The 14,322-nt window shown below is 41.4% G+C and overlaps 1 protein-coding gene across 10 annotated transcripts in view; it reads left to right on the top strand.

The window, feature by feature from the left end:
- Positions 1–10,274, top strand: part of TTLL5 (tubulin tyrosine ligase like 5) — a 143,592-nt gene extending 133,318 nt beyond the window's left edge. For 3 of the 10 annotated variants that reach the window (XM_074585304.1, XM_074585308.1, XM_074585312.1), the window contains one exon: positions 5,456–5,960. In XM_074585304.1, the coding sequence (XP_074441405.1) occupies positions 5,456–5,622 (167 nt within the window). In that variant the 3' untranslated portion in view covers positions 5,623–5,960. Of the gene's footprint in view, positions 1–5,455; positions 5,961–6,871; positions 7,010–10,214 lie in introns of those variants that run through there. The other 7 variants (XM_074585310.1, XR_012586768.1, XR_012586769.1 and 4 more) reach the window with 7 other exon arrangements.
- The last annotated feature ends 4,048 nt before the right edge of the window (positions 10,275–14,322 follow it).

The following is a 14,322-nucleotide window of genomic DNA, read 5'->3' on the forward strand; positions in this document are numbered from 1 at the left end:
TAAAACTGGACAAGACTACTGCCTGGCTCCAGACTTGACGGGACTTTCGCCTTTTCATACTCAGGCTGATTAACAGTGATGCAGTTCTATTGTGTTAATGTTTATATTACTAGTGTCCACATGGCTTTTCCACTACATGTGCTGGGAGAAGAAAAAAGCATTAGAGTTACTGATTAGGGGAGGTAAAAGTTAGTAATGTGCTGTCTGAGTTTGACAGGAGTGAAGACTGCTAATTTGTGCAAAGTCTCAGATCTCCACCTAGTCTGGTGGAAGCTATGGAGGAAACTTCTTGAGCTAGGTGGTATAGACTTGACTTTATTCCCTGTGATTCCCAGGTCTGTATCTGAGCTTTGTTGCAGGATGATGCACAGTTGTCTGTTTACTTTAGACGTTTACCTGGCCCCCGTATCTGCATGAATGCCAAGTCCAGAAGGTATGCAAGTGTATCATCATCTGTGAGGGCTTAAACCTGGATCCTGAACTGCCAAGAGATTAGTTGAAGAATATGGGGATTAATAAACTGGTTTGGATCTAATCCATGTAGAAGGCAGGCTGGTGTTCTTAGTTTTCTAGTGATTTCCTTCTTTAGGCTAAGGTGGAGAGCAGTTTCTGAATGCTGTCCAAATAAGATGAATGTGCAAGCAGTGTGGTCTGGTACAGAGCAATGAATGTGCAAACTAGTGATAGTAAGGAGCATTGTTGCGCTTACTCTTCTCTGTATCTACCACACTCTAGATTTTTTCATTTTACAGGAAATCTACAGGTAGACTGTGTATTTCTAAAATTTTTTATATCCAAAATTATTGTGTGCTCCTTTGTAAGAAGGTCATGTGTGTCTTGTGAGACCTGAAATTAGAGTTCACGTTGGAATTGCTAAGCTGTGACTGGCTGTTGTCTGCCCACTGCTTGAATTAGCATTATTCTTGAAATGCAGCCTCTTTTATATAAGCTTAAAGAAAGAAAAGCAGAGATGCTTTTAGCAGGTATGCAAAAGTACAAGCTTCAAAACTATCCTGCACTAGAAGAAGGAAAAAAAAAAAAGGGGGGGGGGGGCGCAAAAAAATCACTTTGTATTGTTTGCCAGATCTAAATGAAGAGGGATTTGGAGATTCTTTTATCAGCCAGTGTCTCTCAACTCTCTCGGTGCATAAAGGGTAGGGGTGGGATAGGGTATGTACTGTTGCCACTGTGCACGGCCTGTGTCAGCTTTCTGGCCATTTGCTACAGTAGGGTGGAATTCCCAGCTGCCTAGCCTTGTCCAGGCTTCCTCAGCTTCTGCCAGGCTTCCCTGCAGCCTCGGAAGGCAGTAGATTGTTGAACACCAATGTATTTATTTTTATGTTGTTACCACATTCCCAAGAGGAACCTTGGCTATGATTTCAGCTGGTCTCACCACACTGTCCAAATCCTTCATCAGGAACAGCTGGGAAAAGAAATCACTCAGGTTTCTGCACAGCACATTGCTGGTACGCCTCCTCCCTCACCCTAATCCTGTTAATTCCAGTCTTCATTTGCCACCCTCCTGGTTCTCTTTTGTTGCTGTGACTGACTGCACAAGTGGTTTGACTTTGAAAGGTGACCTTCAAATGGGCACCTGGAGCAACCTCTACCTCAGACTTGGGCACGAGGTATCTTATGACATAAAAGAGCAACTTTTGATGTCACCTCATTACTTATCCTAGTCCAGGAATGGAGTAATGATGAGCTCTTTCACATAAATCCTTCCAGGACCACCTGACTGGCTGAGAAGGTCTGGGTGGGCCACTGAAAGGGAATAGCAGTGTGATATCCAGCACCTTGCATCAAACTTTTCCAGTGCAGCCTCTCACCCTGCATACAGCCTTTGTCAACAGCAGTAATAACATTCTGTCAGCATCTCTCTCTCTGTAGTGCTGTCTCCATGAAGAGAAAGGGTTATTGAGAAACAGAATCAGTCCGTTTTATTATACTTTGGAAAGCAGTGGAGCTTGAGGTGAATCCTACTATCGTGCCTCCCTTTTTGGGAGGGCAAAGAATCAGTTACAATGGAGGATATTTGGTTTCACATTTGTTCTTAGAATTATCTTCCTAAAGCCGTTGTTCTTTCATGCATCATGGAAACATCCAGGATCTTCTTTTTCTCTCTCCCCTGCTGACTTCCACAGTTTCATAAAGAAAGGTACTATGTTTGAGTATATCCAGTTATCAGAAAACTATGTATAAGTTTCATTAAATTCCAGCAGAGTGTAAAGCTCTGCCAAAAGCAGCATTTTGGGCCCTTCTCAGATGATGTTAAGAAGGTGATGTCCAACTCTAGGTCTCAGCTAGAGCTGAGGGTCAGTGTTTGCTTTTAATGATCAGAAATAACATTTATTCCTTAACTTGTAAGAGCAGCCTGCCTCTCACACCTTTAGTCAACCTTTTGCCTTTCTTTTATGAAAGGAAGGAGCTTTTTCCTGTTGCTACCGGTCTCATGCCACTGAAAGGACATTCCAAGTCTCAGGACCACTGGGAAAAGCAGGAGAAAAAAGGAAAGGAGTCTCTAGAAATTAGCTTCCCTGTTTAAGAACAAGAACCCAACTTGAATTGTAGGAGCCTTCGCTTCTGACAGACTCAAAGAAAACTCCGAAGCCGGATAAGGAATGACTTCAGGCAGTTGGCGTTTTTGCCTGACTGGAGGCTGAGAGTTGCTTGTTCTCAGTAGTTAGGTGATGGCAAACTGCCTGTGTTTCCTTGCTGTGTTGGAAATGTCATTCAAGATCAGGTGTGCAAAGACTGGGGAGAGCTTATATAATATCTTGGCTACTTCTGTCTCACATCTGGCCCTTTGGCATTAAGCTACCTATAGAGAGGATGACTTTGCCCATCCAAATTGGATTTTGTTTTTATCTGGCATTATTTTTTAAGACTAAGAATAGAAGCCGAAATGTGTGTGAATAGGGTAAAAGGAGTGTCTGAAGTTATTAAATGAAATGTGGGGAAGAGCCAGAGAAGAGAAAGCCACAACAAACCAGGGAGTAGGGAGCTGAATAAGAGAAATCAGAATGAAGGCTGTCAAGTACAGAAGGGCATTAGCAGTTTGGGTGAGTAGCCCACCGAGTGTCTTCTCTGTAACGGTGGGGAGCAGGATGGCTCATATTGGCTTCCACTGCGATTTCTCCACTTGTTAATGAGGCTGCTCGCTGCTCTCTTTGTGCAGCGAGACTTCACTCGAATACAGTTGTGTGTACTGACTGTGTCCCCCCCACGCCCTTTAAGTTAATTTTCATGACTTGGAACTACTGCTTTCTCTTGCCTGCCCAGTCCAGCAAGCCAACTTGAAATCATGCCCAAAAGATGGGGGAGGGAAGGCTGGCCTTCTGTTGTCAGCTGTCCTGTCTTCTAGTGTCAGTCACCCAGGGATAAAAATAAACCCCATCTATTTATTGCCTTTCTTAGTTGCACTATATATTATCAAGAGAATGCTGGGCATCACTCTAGGATTAGGAATTCTCTCTGCTCTGGGATAAAAAAAAATATCTGAATTTCTAGGATTATCAGAGCTTTTCAGGGAGAAAGGAAGTTCCTGTTTTCAATGCTAAATTCAGGAGGCTCTGACATGCTTCTCAGTTCTGCCACAAACTTGCTGTGGGTATGATGAAACAGCCCAAACTAGGCCTAGAAAATGTTAGCATGGGTCCCTGATGCAGTACTGTCATCTAGCCTAGTGCTCTGCTCTGTCTCATTCCTGCAGCCTGCAAACAGAGTAGATTAGGTGCTGGTGTCTGACCAAGGCTATGTACGTCTGTGCTGGGGAAGTCTATATAGCACTGAGTTCTAGTGTGTGTGTATCCCATAAATGACTTTATACAATTCCTGTGATTTCCTTGTGACTCAGAATCACATCCATAAAATGAAAGTAATACTTTTCTTCCCCCTGTGTAACTGTTCTAAGTACAAAAATGTTAAAGTTTTTGATGTGCAGTCATGGATGACATAATAGTATGTAAACATGTGGACAGACATACAGGCAGATACTTTAACACCTCTTGGCAGGCAAAGAATAAAGGAGATTCATTCTGTTTTATGTGGTGTTTTGCTGCAATGACTCATATCCTAGGGAGAATCAACCCTTACTGTTGGCTGCTATCAGGAATGAGGTTTTTTCTGTCCCCCCTACTCAACCAGAAGGAGGTGGAATGCTCACCAGTGGCTTTGAAATGATAAAGCTTCATAGAATTATATACTTTAATGTTTATGAAATAATTGAATTGGCCATGAGCTGCGCTCATGGTAGGAACCTACATATGTACTTGTAGACATAGGAACGCCCTTCTCTGTGTTTAGTCCTCAAGGTAGCCTCAAGGCTACCTTGTCAAGGCTACCAAGTTTAGTCCTCAAGGTAGGAACTCACTCAAAGTGATTTTAATTCAGTTTGTAAGAAAAGACAAACCATACCGTGCATTTCTGTAGGAACGGGAAGGCTCAAAAGTCTCTTCAAAACAGGAAGATGAGGTTGAAGTTGGCTGCCTCTCTCATGTGCCTTTGTTTCCTTAATTTCAGTATATTGCCAAGGGATAGGTTTCTGGACTTCTATCCTATCTTAATACATATGGTTGACAGGTTGGTTCCTAATTCAGGTTACAAACTTTCTGTGCAATGACATAGCTGGCAATCCTGCTTTCTAAACATCTTTCCAGATCCTCTGTGTTGTGCGATGTTTGGCTCTATGTTGGGCTTTCAAGGTGAGTGTATTTTTTTTAAATATAGCAATATTTTTAATAAACAGCTCTCAACAAATGTCACTCGCATTTAGGAGCGAGCTGATGTGCTAAATACACAGGACAAGCTTTACCTACTAGATTAGCTGTAAAATGCAGACTGTCCAAAATAAACTTGGTGCATTTCTAAGTGTTTTGGATTTTTCTTTTTAAAGGACTGTCTAAGGATTTTTAAGAGAAGTGAAGATTACATTGACTTTTTCCCACAACATGCCTAGGTAGGAAAATGTTGCAGTATGTACAATTAAAATCTACAATAATGGGAAGAATAAAAAATTCCTTATCCCCGTTTTGTTTCTTTTAAAGATCAGCCTTTTCACACACCCATCTCTCCTGCACCAAGGTCCTCAACATCTTTTGGAGTGGGGAAGTAGACTCCCATGCAAGCGAATGAGTAAAAGAGACAAAGCATACTGATAAGGGAGAGGATTTAGAGCTGCTGGAGGAGCATGTGAAAAGATGAGTCAGGGACGAAGAGTCAAGAAGGTGTTCTGGGGCTTAAGAGGAATACCAAGAGTACTTTTTCACACAGTAGCTTATTAAGTTAGGTTTTGTCATACTGATCTGTGATTTCATCTGTTACTGTAGAGAGAGGTTTTGTGACAGGGAGATCCAGATGTCTCGTGATGGCTGAGATTTGCAGAGCAGCGCAGCAGTTTTTCGCACAAAATAGCCCCCTGTGATTACTCAAAATCTTTGCTTTGTGCTTTTTCCAGCCTCTGCTCACAGAGAAGGACGAACACTGAGCCACCAGGTGAGGAATCCAGGGTGTTGCTTCAAATATGGGGCAAAGGAAAAAGCAGCAGTGACTTCATACAACCACTCTCCCGTAACACCCAGGAAAGAGCGAAGAGGAGGCCCTGGTGAGAGGACAACCCACTGAGGAGAGTACTTGAAAATCTGTGGAAGCTTGTGACACACCTGCAAGCTGAGGTGAATGATTACCTCTGAGAGCTTCTGCTGCTGAATCTTGGGGTCCCTTCCTCCCACCTCTTCCTGATCACTATCTGTGAGATCTTTCTATAAGGCAGAGGTCCTCCAGCCGTCTGTGTGGTTGGTTGCCGTCTTGAATTTTGGCCCAGAGCCATAGAAATGATTGGTTTGAATAAAGTAATTTTGCTTGTTTTGGTTATAATTTCAGTTATTAATTCACAGCCCCAAAATATTTTCTGTTGTTATATTGGACAGGCTTTTAAATCTGTCTTTATGTTTCACTTTTGGATGCTTGTGTTCTGTGTGGCTTATTTTTGTATTTTGATTTCTGTTTGTTTAGGCTTTATAAGCTTTTTAAATTGGCTGATGTTTTCAGACCCAAGCTTGAACCCTGAGGCCCAGGTGGCTCCTGTCAATTGCAGTGTAGTGGCTTGGTGAAGCACTCCAGTTAAAATTTGCCTAATGCTATGAAAATTAATTTGCTTGTGTTAGAAAACAACATCAGCAGCTGGAAAATGTATTGGAGAGAAGATCCACCCATCCTTAAAATGAACAGGAAACAGCTTCAGCTCTGGCTCTTTGTTGGTGCCAGGTTAAAGGAGAACTTAGTATTCTGCAACTTCTGCCTTGTCAAACAGCAAGTGGTAGGATTGTAATTCTCAAAGGGTACAAAATCTCTTGTTGTTTGTATCAGAGCCCTCTGATTGGATTCTAACAGCCTGTTTGATCTGTTTTCTTATTGCACAGCTCCCCTGTCATTTCTAACCTGTATAGTCAGCGTTAAGAGATCATTCTCATGTGTTGGCAAGTAGATAATGATCAACCCAAATGTCTGACAGAAGAAACCGTGTCAGGGGGGGAAAGTGTTTTATCTTGAAATGATCGTGTTCATGTTCAGTCTTGGATTGTGCATATTTTCTGTCATTCAAGACCAGATAAATAGTAAGAAGATGAAATAATTATGTTCATACCCCATTAGTTTCACTATCGCTTGCTCCAGGCATGAATTCATCGGACAGAACATGCATTTTTTCCTCTTTCTGTTCCAGTCGTGCATATGACAGACATTGAATACTTCATTTGTCCAAAGTGCAGTTCTCTGATGTAGGTGTTCCCTTTCTTACTTCATTGGCTTATTTTTCATTTTCTAGACAGTTCTGATCACTTCATGATCTGTTCACTTTGTCTGTGTTTTTCAGCTCTGTTCCTCAAGAATCTCCACAGCATTTGTCTGCTGCCTGTGCCACCATCACATTTCATCAGTGACCAAGAGATTTGTAAAATCTTGTGAAGTTACTTTCAGATCATGTCCCTTCTATCTGTAACCATTGCATTGCACCCATGGATCTCTGAGATAGACGTCTCTACTGGTGCATCAAAGTTGTCAGCTCATTATTAGTTGCAGAAGTTGTGACTTCAAACTTCTGCACGTTCTCACCAGCCGTGGGCTTCAAGACCTTGGGTCTGTCTTCTCATAGCCTACTCTGCTAGTTGTGGTATTGGCTATAGCCTCCAGCTCTGTTCGCGAACTGTTGGAGGGGCTATTTCCCTATAATGCTTAGCTTCAGTAAATAACAGATTCCATTCCCTTCTTCTTCCCAGGGGATCTGAGTTATCCTTATTCCACTGGGTTTCATGTGCAGGACCAAGTAGCTATAGGATATACATCCTTGTGGAACCACTATCTCTGGTTTTGTTCTCTAGTTTCTTTGCTCAGGTTATCACAGCCACCACTGAAAACTGTAGAGAGGTTTGGAGGATAGAGATTTAAATGCACAGTTAGCCCCAGGAAAGGTGATTGTCTTTAGAGGATCGTTGGCAGAAACAGCATTCTTACTTGTCTGTCAAATTACCAATTTGTGCTGGCTGCTTATGAACATAGGTTAATTGTTTTGTCACCTTTGCTCGTCTCCCACGCCCTCATTTTGGGATAATGATTTGTACACAGTTATAGCCAGCACGTTTTCTGAACTTTGCATTGCATGTTCGATGTAACCAACACCACATCTGTAACAGTGATGACTTAGTAGCAGTGTATCAGACATCTTGTCTCTGAAATATTCGGAGAAATGCACATTGCAGTCTAAGACTCTCATTTCAAAGGAATGAATTTTGTCAGCTTCAGCAGCAGTGAAGTCTTGCATCCTTTGTCCCTGGAAAATTTTTCTTCTGCTTCCAACAAATAAAAAAAAAAATAAAATAAAAAAAAACAAAACCAAAAAACAGGGATATCAAGACTGGTCCTTTTACCTCAAGCCAAATGCCTAGACCTTGAACTCATGTTCAGCCTCAGTAGTGTTAGGGCAGCCAGAGCATCAAAGGAAATAGCAGTATTCCTTTGCCTTGGGCACCTGCTGATCCCAGCTCTGAGCACAAACACTGTTACCTTGGGAGTGTGTGCAGTAGAGAATCAGGAACAAATCCTGCGATTCTAGCCTCTTATTTTTTCCATCTCTGTGTACTACTCAGCCTGGAGTCCATGTGTGTCTGTGCATGGTGGATGCTGTGTACTGTACATGTGTATTTTGTCTCTTTGCAGCTCTGTTACCTCCATGTCTGTCCCTTTTCAAAAACCTCTCAGAGTGCTTCAGTTAACAGTTCTGTGCTGTGTTTAGGTGATGAGCATACCACCACATTAAAAATTAAGGGAGTAGTGTTAGATTCTCTCCTCTTAAGAAGCAGCTGACTTGTACTCTGTACGTGAAGTATAAAATTCACTTTTACGTGTTCATCTTGGCCTTTTAAACAGGCTCACAAGTCACGTGAGTGCCATCAATGGGAGGTCATGTTGTGACGCTAGATAGATCACTTAGTCTTGGATGCCAATGAGAATTTCCATTTTCAAGACTAGATATGCTTTTGGACAATCATGGATTATTGGAAATGCTCCTCATTATGGTGCCTGGAAGGTTGATATATGTATCTCTGATACTGGTTCCACACTGTGGCAGGAGGTTTTGGTATCAAGATCTTTGTTTACTGGTAGGAGTCTCAATGCCGTACCTCTTCCTCATACCGGAATATGGATAGTCTCCGTATGCATGGAGTTGAATGGCTGGCAGTGCAGGACCATTCCTCCTCTTTATTTGTGAAGAAGATCATCGACTTACAGATGAGTTTACAGAACAGACTGGATTCTCAGCTTGCATTCTTTTGGGCCTGTACCTTGTACTAATACAACAGTTCCCGTCATTTTGGATTATTTGCTGGAAACAAAAGTAGACTGGCTTCTGACTTATTCTTGTTAAGGTTTACTTGATCAAACTTCCAAGGACTTTTTTCTCAGTCAGTCCTACATTTGCTGCTCATGATAACCCTGAGCTCACTGTTTGAATCTGGATGGTTATTTGCTGGTGTTTAAATAGTTGGATTTTTTTGGTTGCAGTAAGTAACTGGCTGATTAATCCTCTTCATACTGTTTCCCTTGGACATGTTATTCCTGTGGATCTGTCATGAGTTGCTTCCAAAAGAAGCCTCTGAGCTTTGCTTTGCTTGAATCTGGGACTTGACCTCCTTTTCTTCTTTCTAGAACCTCCTGTTTCTAGAGCTAAGATGTCCTTGTTTATGCCAAACATCAGGAGGACCTTATTTTATCTTTACAGAATCAGATCAGTCAAACAGTCCTTGAGATCTCTTCTACCAAGAGCACAAAACTTAACGTTCATAGTTATCTTCATGCAGAAAGTGGTTAATTGGAAAAGAGGTGGGCAAGGAGGGTAGTAAGGGTGAAAAGGGAGTAATTGCACACAGTCTTGCCTGTTAAAAGAAGTAGGAGCATCAAATGAAACTAAAAGATGTCAGATTCAAAGGGAAAAAGAAAAAGGGGGCATGCGTATGATTATTTTTCACAGTATGTTATTCACCTGTGGAACTCCTCGTCACAAGATGTTGTGGATACAAAGGAAGTATGTGGTTTGAAAAGACAAGTAGACAAATCCATAGAAAAGTAATCTATTAGGGCATATTAAATATTAAAACTAAAAAACAAGCAGGAAGTTTCTAAGACTTTTCAAGTGACTATTCTGGAGAACTATCATAATGTGCTGTTTCCGATTTTTAGCTTGTCTGTCAGGCGTGTGCTCTTAACCACTGTCAGAGACGAGAGGTAGGCTAGATGGTGTTGTAGTCTTACTCTGTATGGACATTTTATTTTGACAGTTGCAGTACAGCCTACTAGAACAGCTAAGGCAAAGCTGCCTTCCATGATGGTGGCATGTTCCACCAGAATTCAGTCTGTGGTGTTGGGTTCTCTAAGAAAAGTCTACATTGCTGACATCTGCCAAATTGTCACATGCAGCTTGTCTACACCTTCACCTGGTTGGGCGCTATATATTGCAGAGGCTTTCAGAATGATGAAGCTCTTACAAGAGCATACAGGACACCAAGATCCACCTCTAGACAGTTGTGATTTGGGGGGAAAGTAGGTTGCTGTCTGGAAGTCATCCATAATACGATGTTTGTGAACGGTTAATCGCTTAAATATGGAAAAGAAAATTACCACTAACCAAAGCTCTTAAGTTATCTTATTCATTCACATTTCAGTTCTCACCATCTTTGTCTTCCAAAGTGCTTGAGTCCAGAGCACCTTCAGGGTGAATGTGCACAGCCACAGCACATCTTCAAGAACTACAGTACCTGGTAACTGTTTTCTTCCCACTTTAAAACCTTTTCCAAAGAATGACATTAAGTTTCCTTGCTGCCTTAGAGATGAGTAGTTAGGAAACACGAGCTGATCTTCTCCAAAATTGTTGGATTCTGAGTTTTTGCAACAGCCTCTCCATGCAGTTTTAACACAGAGGACAAACTCCACTGAACTACAGGTGACAAACAAGACAGCAGGTCTGCCCTGAGGAGTCTGCTCTCTCTATTACCTTGCCAAAAATAGGATTTTGCCGGCCCGTATTGAAAAAGAGGTTTTCCTGCTGTTTCCAATTTAAAGGAAAGAGTTCCGCAGATCACTGCGGAGATCCTGGTGTAAAGCCTTTGCCAGTGCTATTCAGTGAATCATGGTGGTTCCCTAGGGAAAAGAGTACACTTAACAGGGCCTCTTCTCTACAAGTCCACGCCTACAGCGCACACAATGAGCTTGAGAAATTTCATATTCTTTGAAAAGGAGTGGCTTCTTTATCTGACCTATCAGACAAAAAAATTCAATTGGCCTTAAAAAGCCAAATTTGATGCAATTGTTAAGAATTTGGGGGCTGTTAAAAATGTATCTTTTATTACCAGAATTTTTATTGCTTGTTTGGGGCAGGTGGAAGAGGTGCTGTTATCGCTTAAAAGCAATTTCAGCATTTGGCCCTTTGCCTACTAGTGTTCTGGGATGTGCAGCAGAAGACAATCCCAGAACATTAGTTTAAATTGGTGTCCCTGCAAGAGTATTTTAGAAAATCTCATTTCACTGTAGTGTAGCAAGGATAAAGTGTAGTCTCCTTCCCCCAGACTAAGAGGAGACAAGTTACTGTACTCAGTCTAGTTATGTTTACGAGTCATAAAATCTCCTCAAAAAATGTTTTGGGGTTAATGATCTAATCCCCGTATCTTGAGTACTACCATGTCAAAAGTCAGGAAGGGATCTTTGAAAAGTTCCTCTATTGCCAGGTACAAATGTTTGACTGTCATAATTTCCTCGTTCTACTATAACTTTTTTTTTTCTGAGGTTGGGGGAAAAAAGTGACAAGGGATTTTTTCACCACTGTTTCCAGTAATTACTATATAGGATTCACCTCGTGTTTTTTCAAGTGGTTTTGCCTTATTTATATGACCTTCTGAAAAGGTCACGCTGTTTCAGATATATTTAATACATCTAGGATGTCTGTGCTGTTCTTCAAGGTGTGCAGATGGACAGCTGTGAACTTACTGGAAGGGCAAATGAAGCTGCAGGCACCCCATTAGTGCCACTAGTTGCAGTACTTATGCTTCCAGTTGCATGATGCTTTCTCCCATTCAAATCGGGGTTGTCTTCCCTCCTGAAAGTGTATTTTCTCCACCATTTCTAATACCAGAAATTCAATGTGGAATACATTTTGTGTATGGTGTCAGCTAGGAATTTTTTTTTCTTATCCACAGACCTACAAAACTCCTGTCTCCATATGTCTACTGAAAATTTCTCATGAAAAATACGTAAGAATAAAAATTGGTGGCTCTTCCTGCCAAATTGTGGTTCTGCAAGTTTCTTAGGTCTTTTGGATTATGGCTCGGCTGAGGGCAGGTGAAATTGATAAAAATGGAAGACAATTTAAAATGCGTAGTCAGCACATTGTAACTGCTGCCATACCATACTTCCCTGAGGTTTTATTGCCATTTTCTTTATTTTGTTTCTCTTTCGTTGTTTGTTCTGGTTGGTTGTTTTCAGTTCTTCAGATTAGCACATAGAGCACTTAGAGTGGTAGTACCCAAATAAGATCTTCAGATCCTGAAAGTATAGTTAGGGATTTCTGTAGCAAGTGTCCTTTGAGGGGGCAGATGTCAAATTGTGTCACGCAAGGCACCCTGGTGCAAGCTGGATGTCTTCCAGAGACTCTTGTTGTGAGTCAGACTGTCTGCTACTGCTTTCCCCGACAAGTGGAGTTTCTTACAAATTCTTGTGAAAACAGTGGAGATCTCCCAAGCATCTAGTCTACCTGCAAGAGGGTTTCAGCAGTTCAAAAGATCATAAATTTTTGTTTCAAGAAAGGACCAGAACATAGTTACGAAGACATTCCCCGGTCATTACACTACATGTATTGAACAAATCCTGTAAGATTTGCCCCTGGCTGCACAGCAAATCTTTGTTTTGTCTGCTTCCTGAAGAGGATAATAACTGCAGGAGAAAAAAGAAATCCTTTCTGAAGAATGTCAGGAAATCTCTGGTTTGATATGACCCAGCTGGCTTCTTTCATCAAGTGATGTACATGCACTGGCCATGATATATTATTATAATGCCTCATGCTGATTTCTGTATGTGATGAATGAATATCTGTAAACAGCTAGTGAGAAACGTCTGAGTGTTGGCAGACCAGAAAAGGAAGTCACCTTTGCTTTCTGCAACATGCATAACCCCTATGTGTAATTATTTCTTGCATCGGTCTCTGTGGACTGCAATGAGGTATCATCTTGCCTAGCCAGCTAAGTGGAATGAGAGATGAAGAACATCACCCTGCACAAAGACCACAACCCCCCTGAAAGGGGGAGAAATAAATCTTTGTCTTCAGAGGATACCACTTGAAAGATTGGTATTCCTTGGTATAATTCAACAGTGCCGGCATATACCAGAGGGGACAGAGTTTCTGCCTGAAAACTCTTCACTAAGTCTGCAGGATGTGGGAGACCAATAATGGGGGGGGGGGTGTGCCACAAACCACAGCTGTAAAGAAACCTCTATTCTGTACTGCATATAAAGGTCCTTACCCCTAAGTGTTTTCCATGAAATCATAGTCCAGTACTGGAAAAGGCCCAGCTGCTTTGGTTGAATGCCTTCAGACCATCTCTGCCATCTTCCGAATGCAACCTAGCCCTAGATAAGGATGTTCTAAAAGCAGCCAAGTAGCTGAGGTCTGTAATCTTTGAAATTAGTCTTTCCTGGAAACACACTGTGACATCCAAAGTACTGTACCGTATTCTTTTTGAAATTATGGGCGTAAGTGGCATCTCAGATGCATTATTGTCATTTAGAGAAGTAAGAGAATGGCAACCATTGGTCAGCAATTTTCATTTGCTGTATTTCTTTTTGATGTGTCTGACTTCGTTTTGAAGACAATCTATTTCCCAATGAGTAAAACTGTCTCTTCTATGTTGACTTGTTGCGTGATAAAGGATCTTGCATTTGTACAGGGCATCTGCAGCCTCTCTTCAAGAGAGTACAAAAGACACTGAGCTTAGTTGCTTCTATCTGTGTCACTTCTAGAGTTCATAAAAAATGAACCAAGGCTTAAATTACTTCCCTGTATACAAAAGAAAATATTGGTAAAGCAGAGACCTGAAAGTCCAGGTGTTCTCTTACTAAACATCATAGTATGCATGTTAGTTATTAATTTTATACAGCTTTTGACCAATATATTTATTCTAGTGATTTTTGAGTGTAAAAACTTTAGTAGATGTTATTTTTGAAGAATTAGAACGCATGTTCTCCTCTTTGCACTGTATCCAAATTGCTGCTGTTACTCTAAACCACAATTAATGTGGAGGTTATAGGCAGCCCATAAAACCATTTATTGGTTTGCACTACGACAAATCAGTATAGTTTTGCAAGCGTGTAGGTGTCACGCTGTTGGCTCCATATGTATTGAAAACTGCATTTTCTTGATTAATTTCATTGCCTTTCAACCACCTGTTAAGAGAAGACAACCCAGTACTATAGAGTGGATGTTTTGCGTGCCACTAGAAACACTTGTAGTGGACAAAAAATCTTTTTTGCACAATGGAACTGGCCCTAGAGCTGCGTCCTTCTCACCCTGTGGTACTGAACCTGCTCTGCATTGGACCCCAGACCATATTGAAGACGTCTGCCTTATAAGACATTGCAATGGATCCTCTTCTGTCATGGGATGTCTGACTACTTTACAAAGTAGTCTGAGCCTGGAGACCTCCTGTATTTGTGCTCTAATGAGGACACTAGTCATAGGTAAGGAAAGCTTCAGAGCAGTGTAGAAATGTAAGAAAATGATCTGTG

The sequence above is a fragment of the Larus michahellis genome, chromosome 4 (genome assembly GCF_964199755.1).
Source record: "Larus michahellis chromosome 4, bLarMic1.1, whole genome shotgun sequence".
Taxonomy (NCBI): domain Eukaryota; kingdom Metazoa; phylum Chordata; class Aves; order Charadriiformes; family Laridae; genus Larus; species Larus michahellis.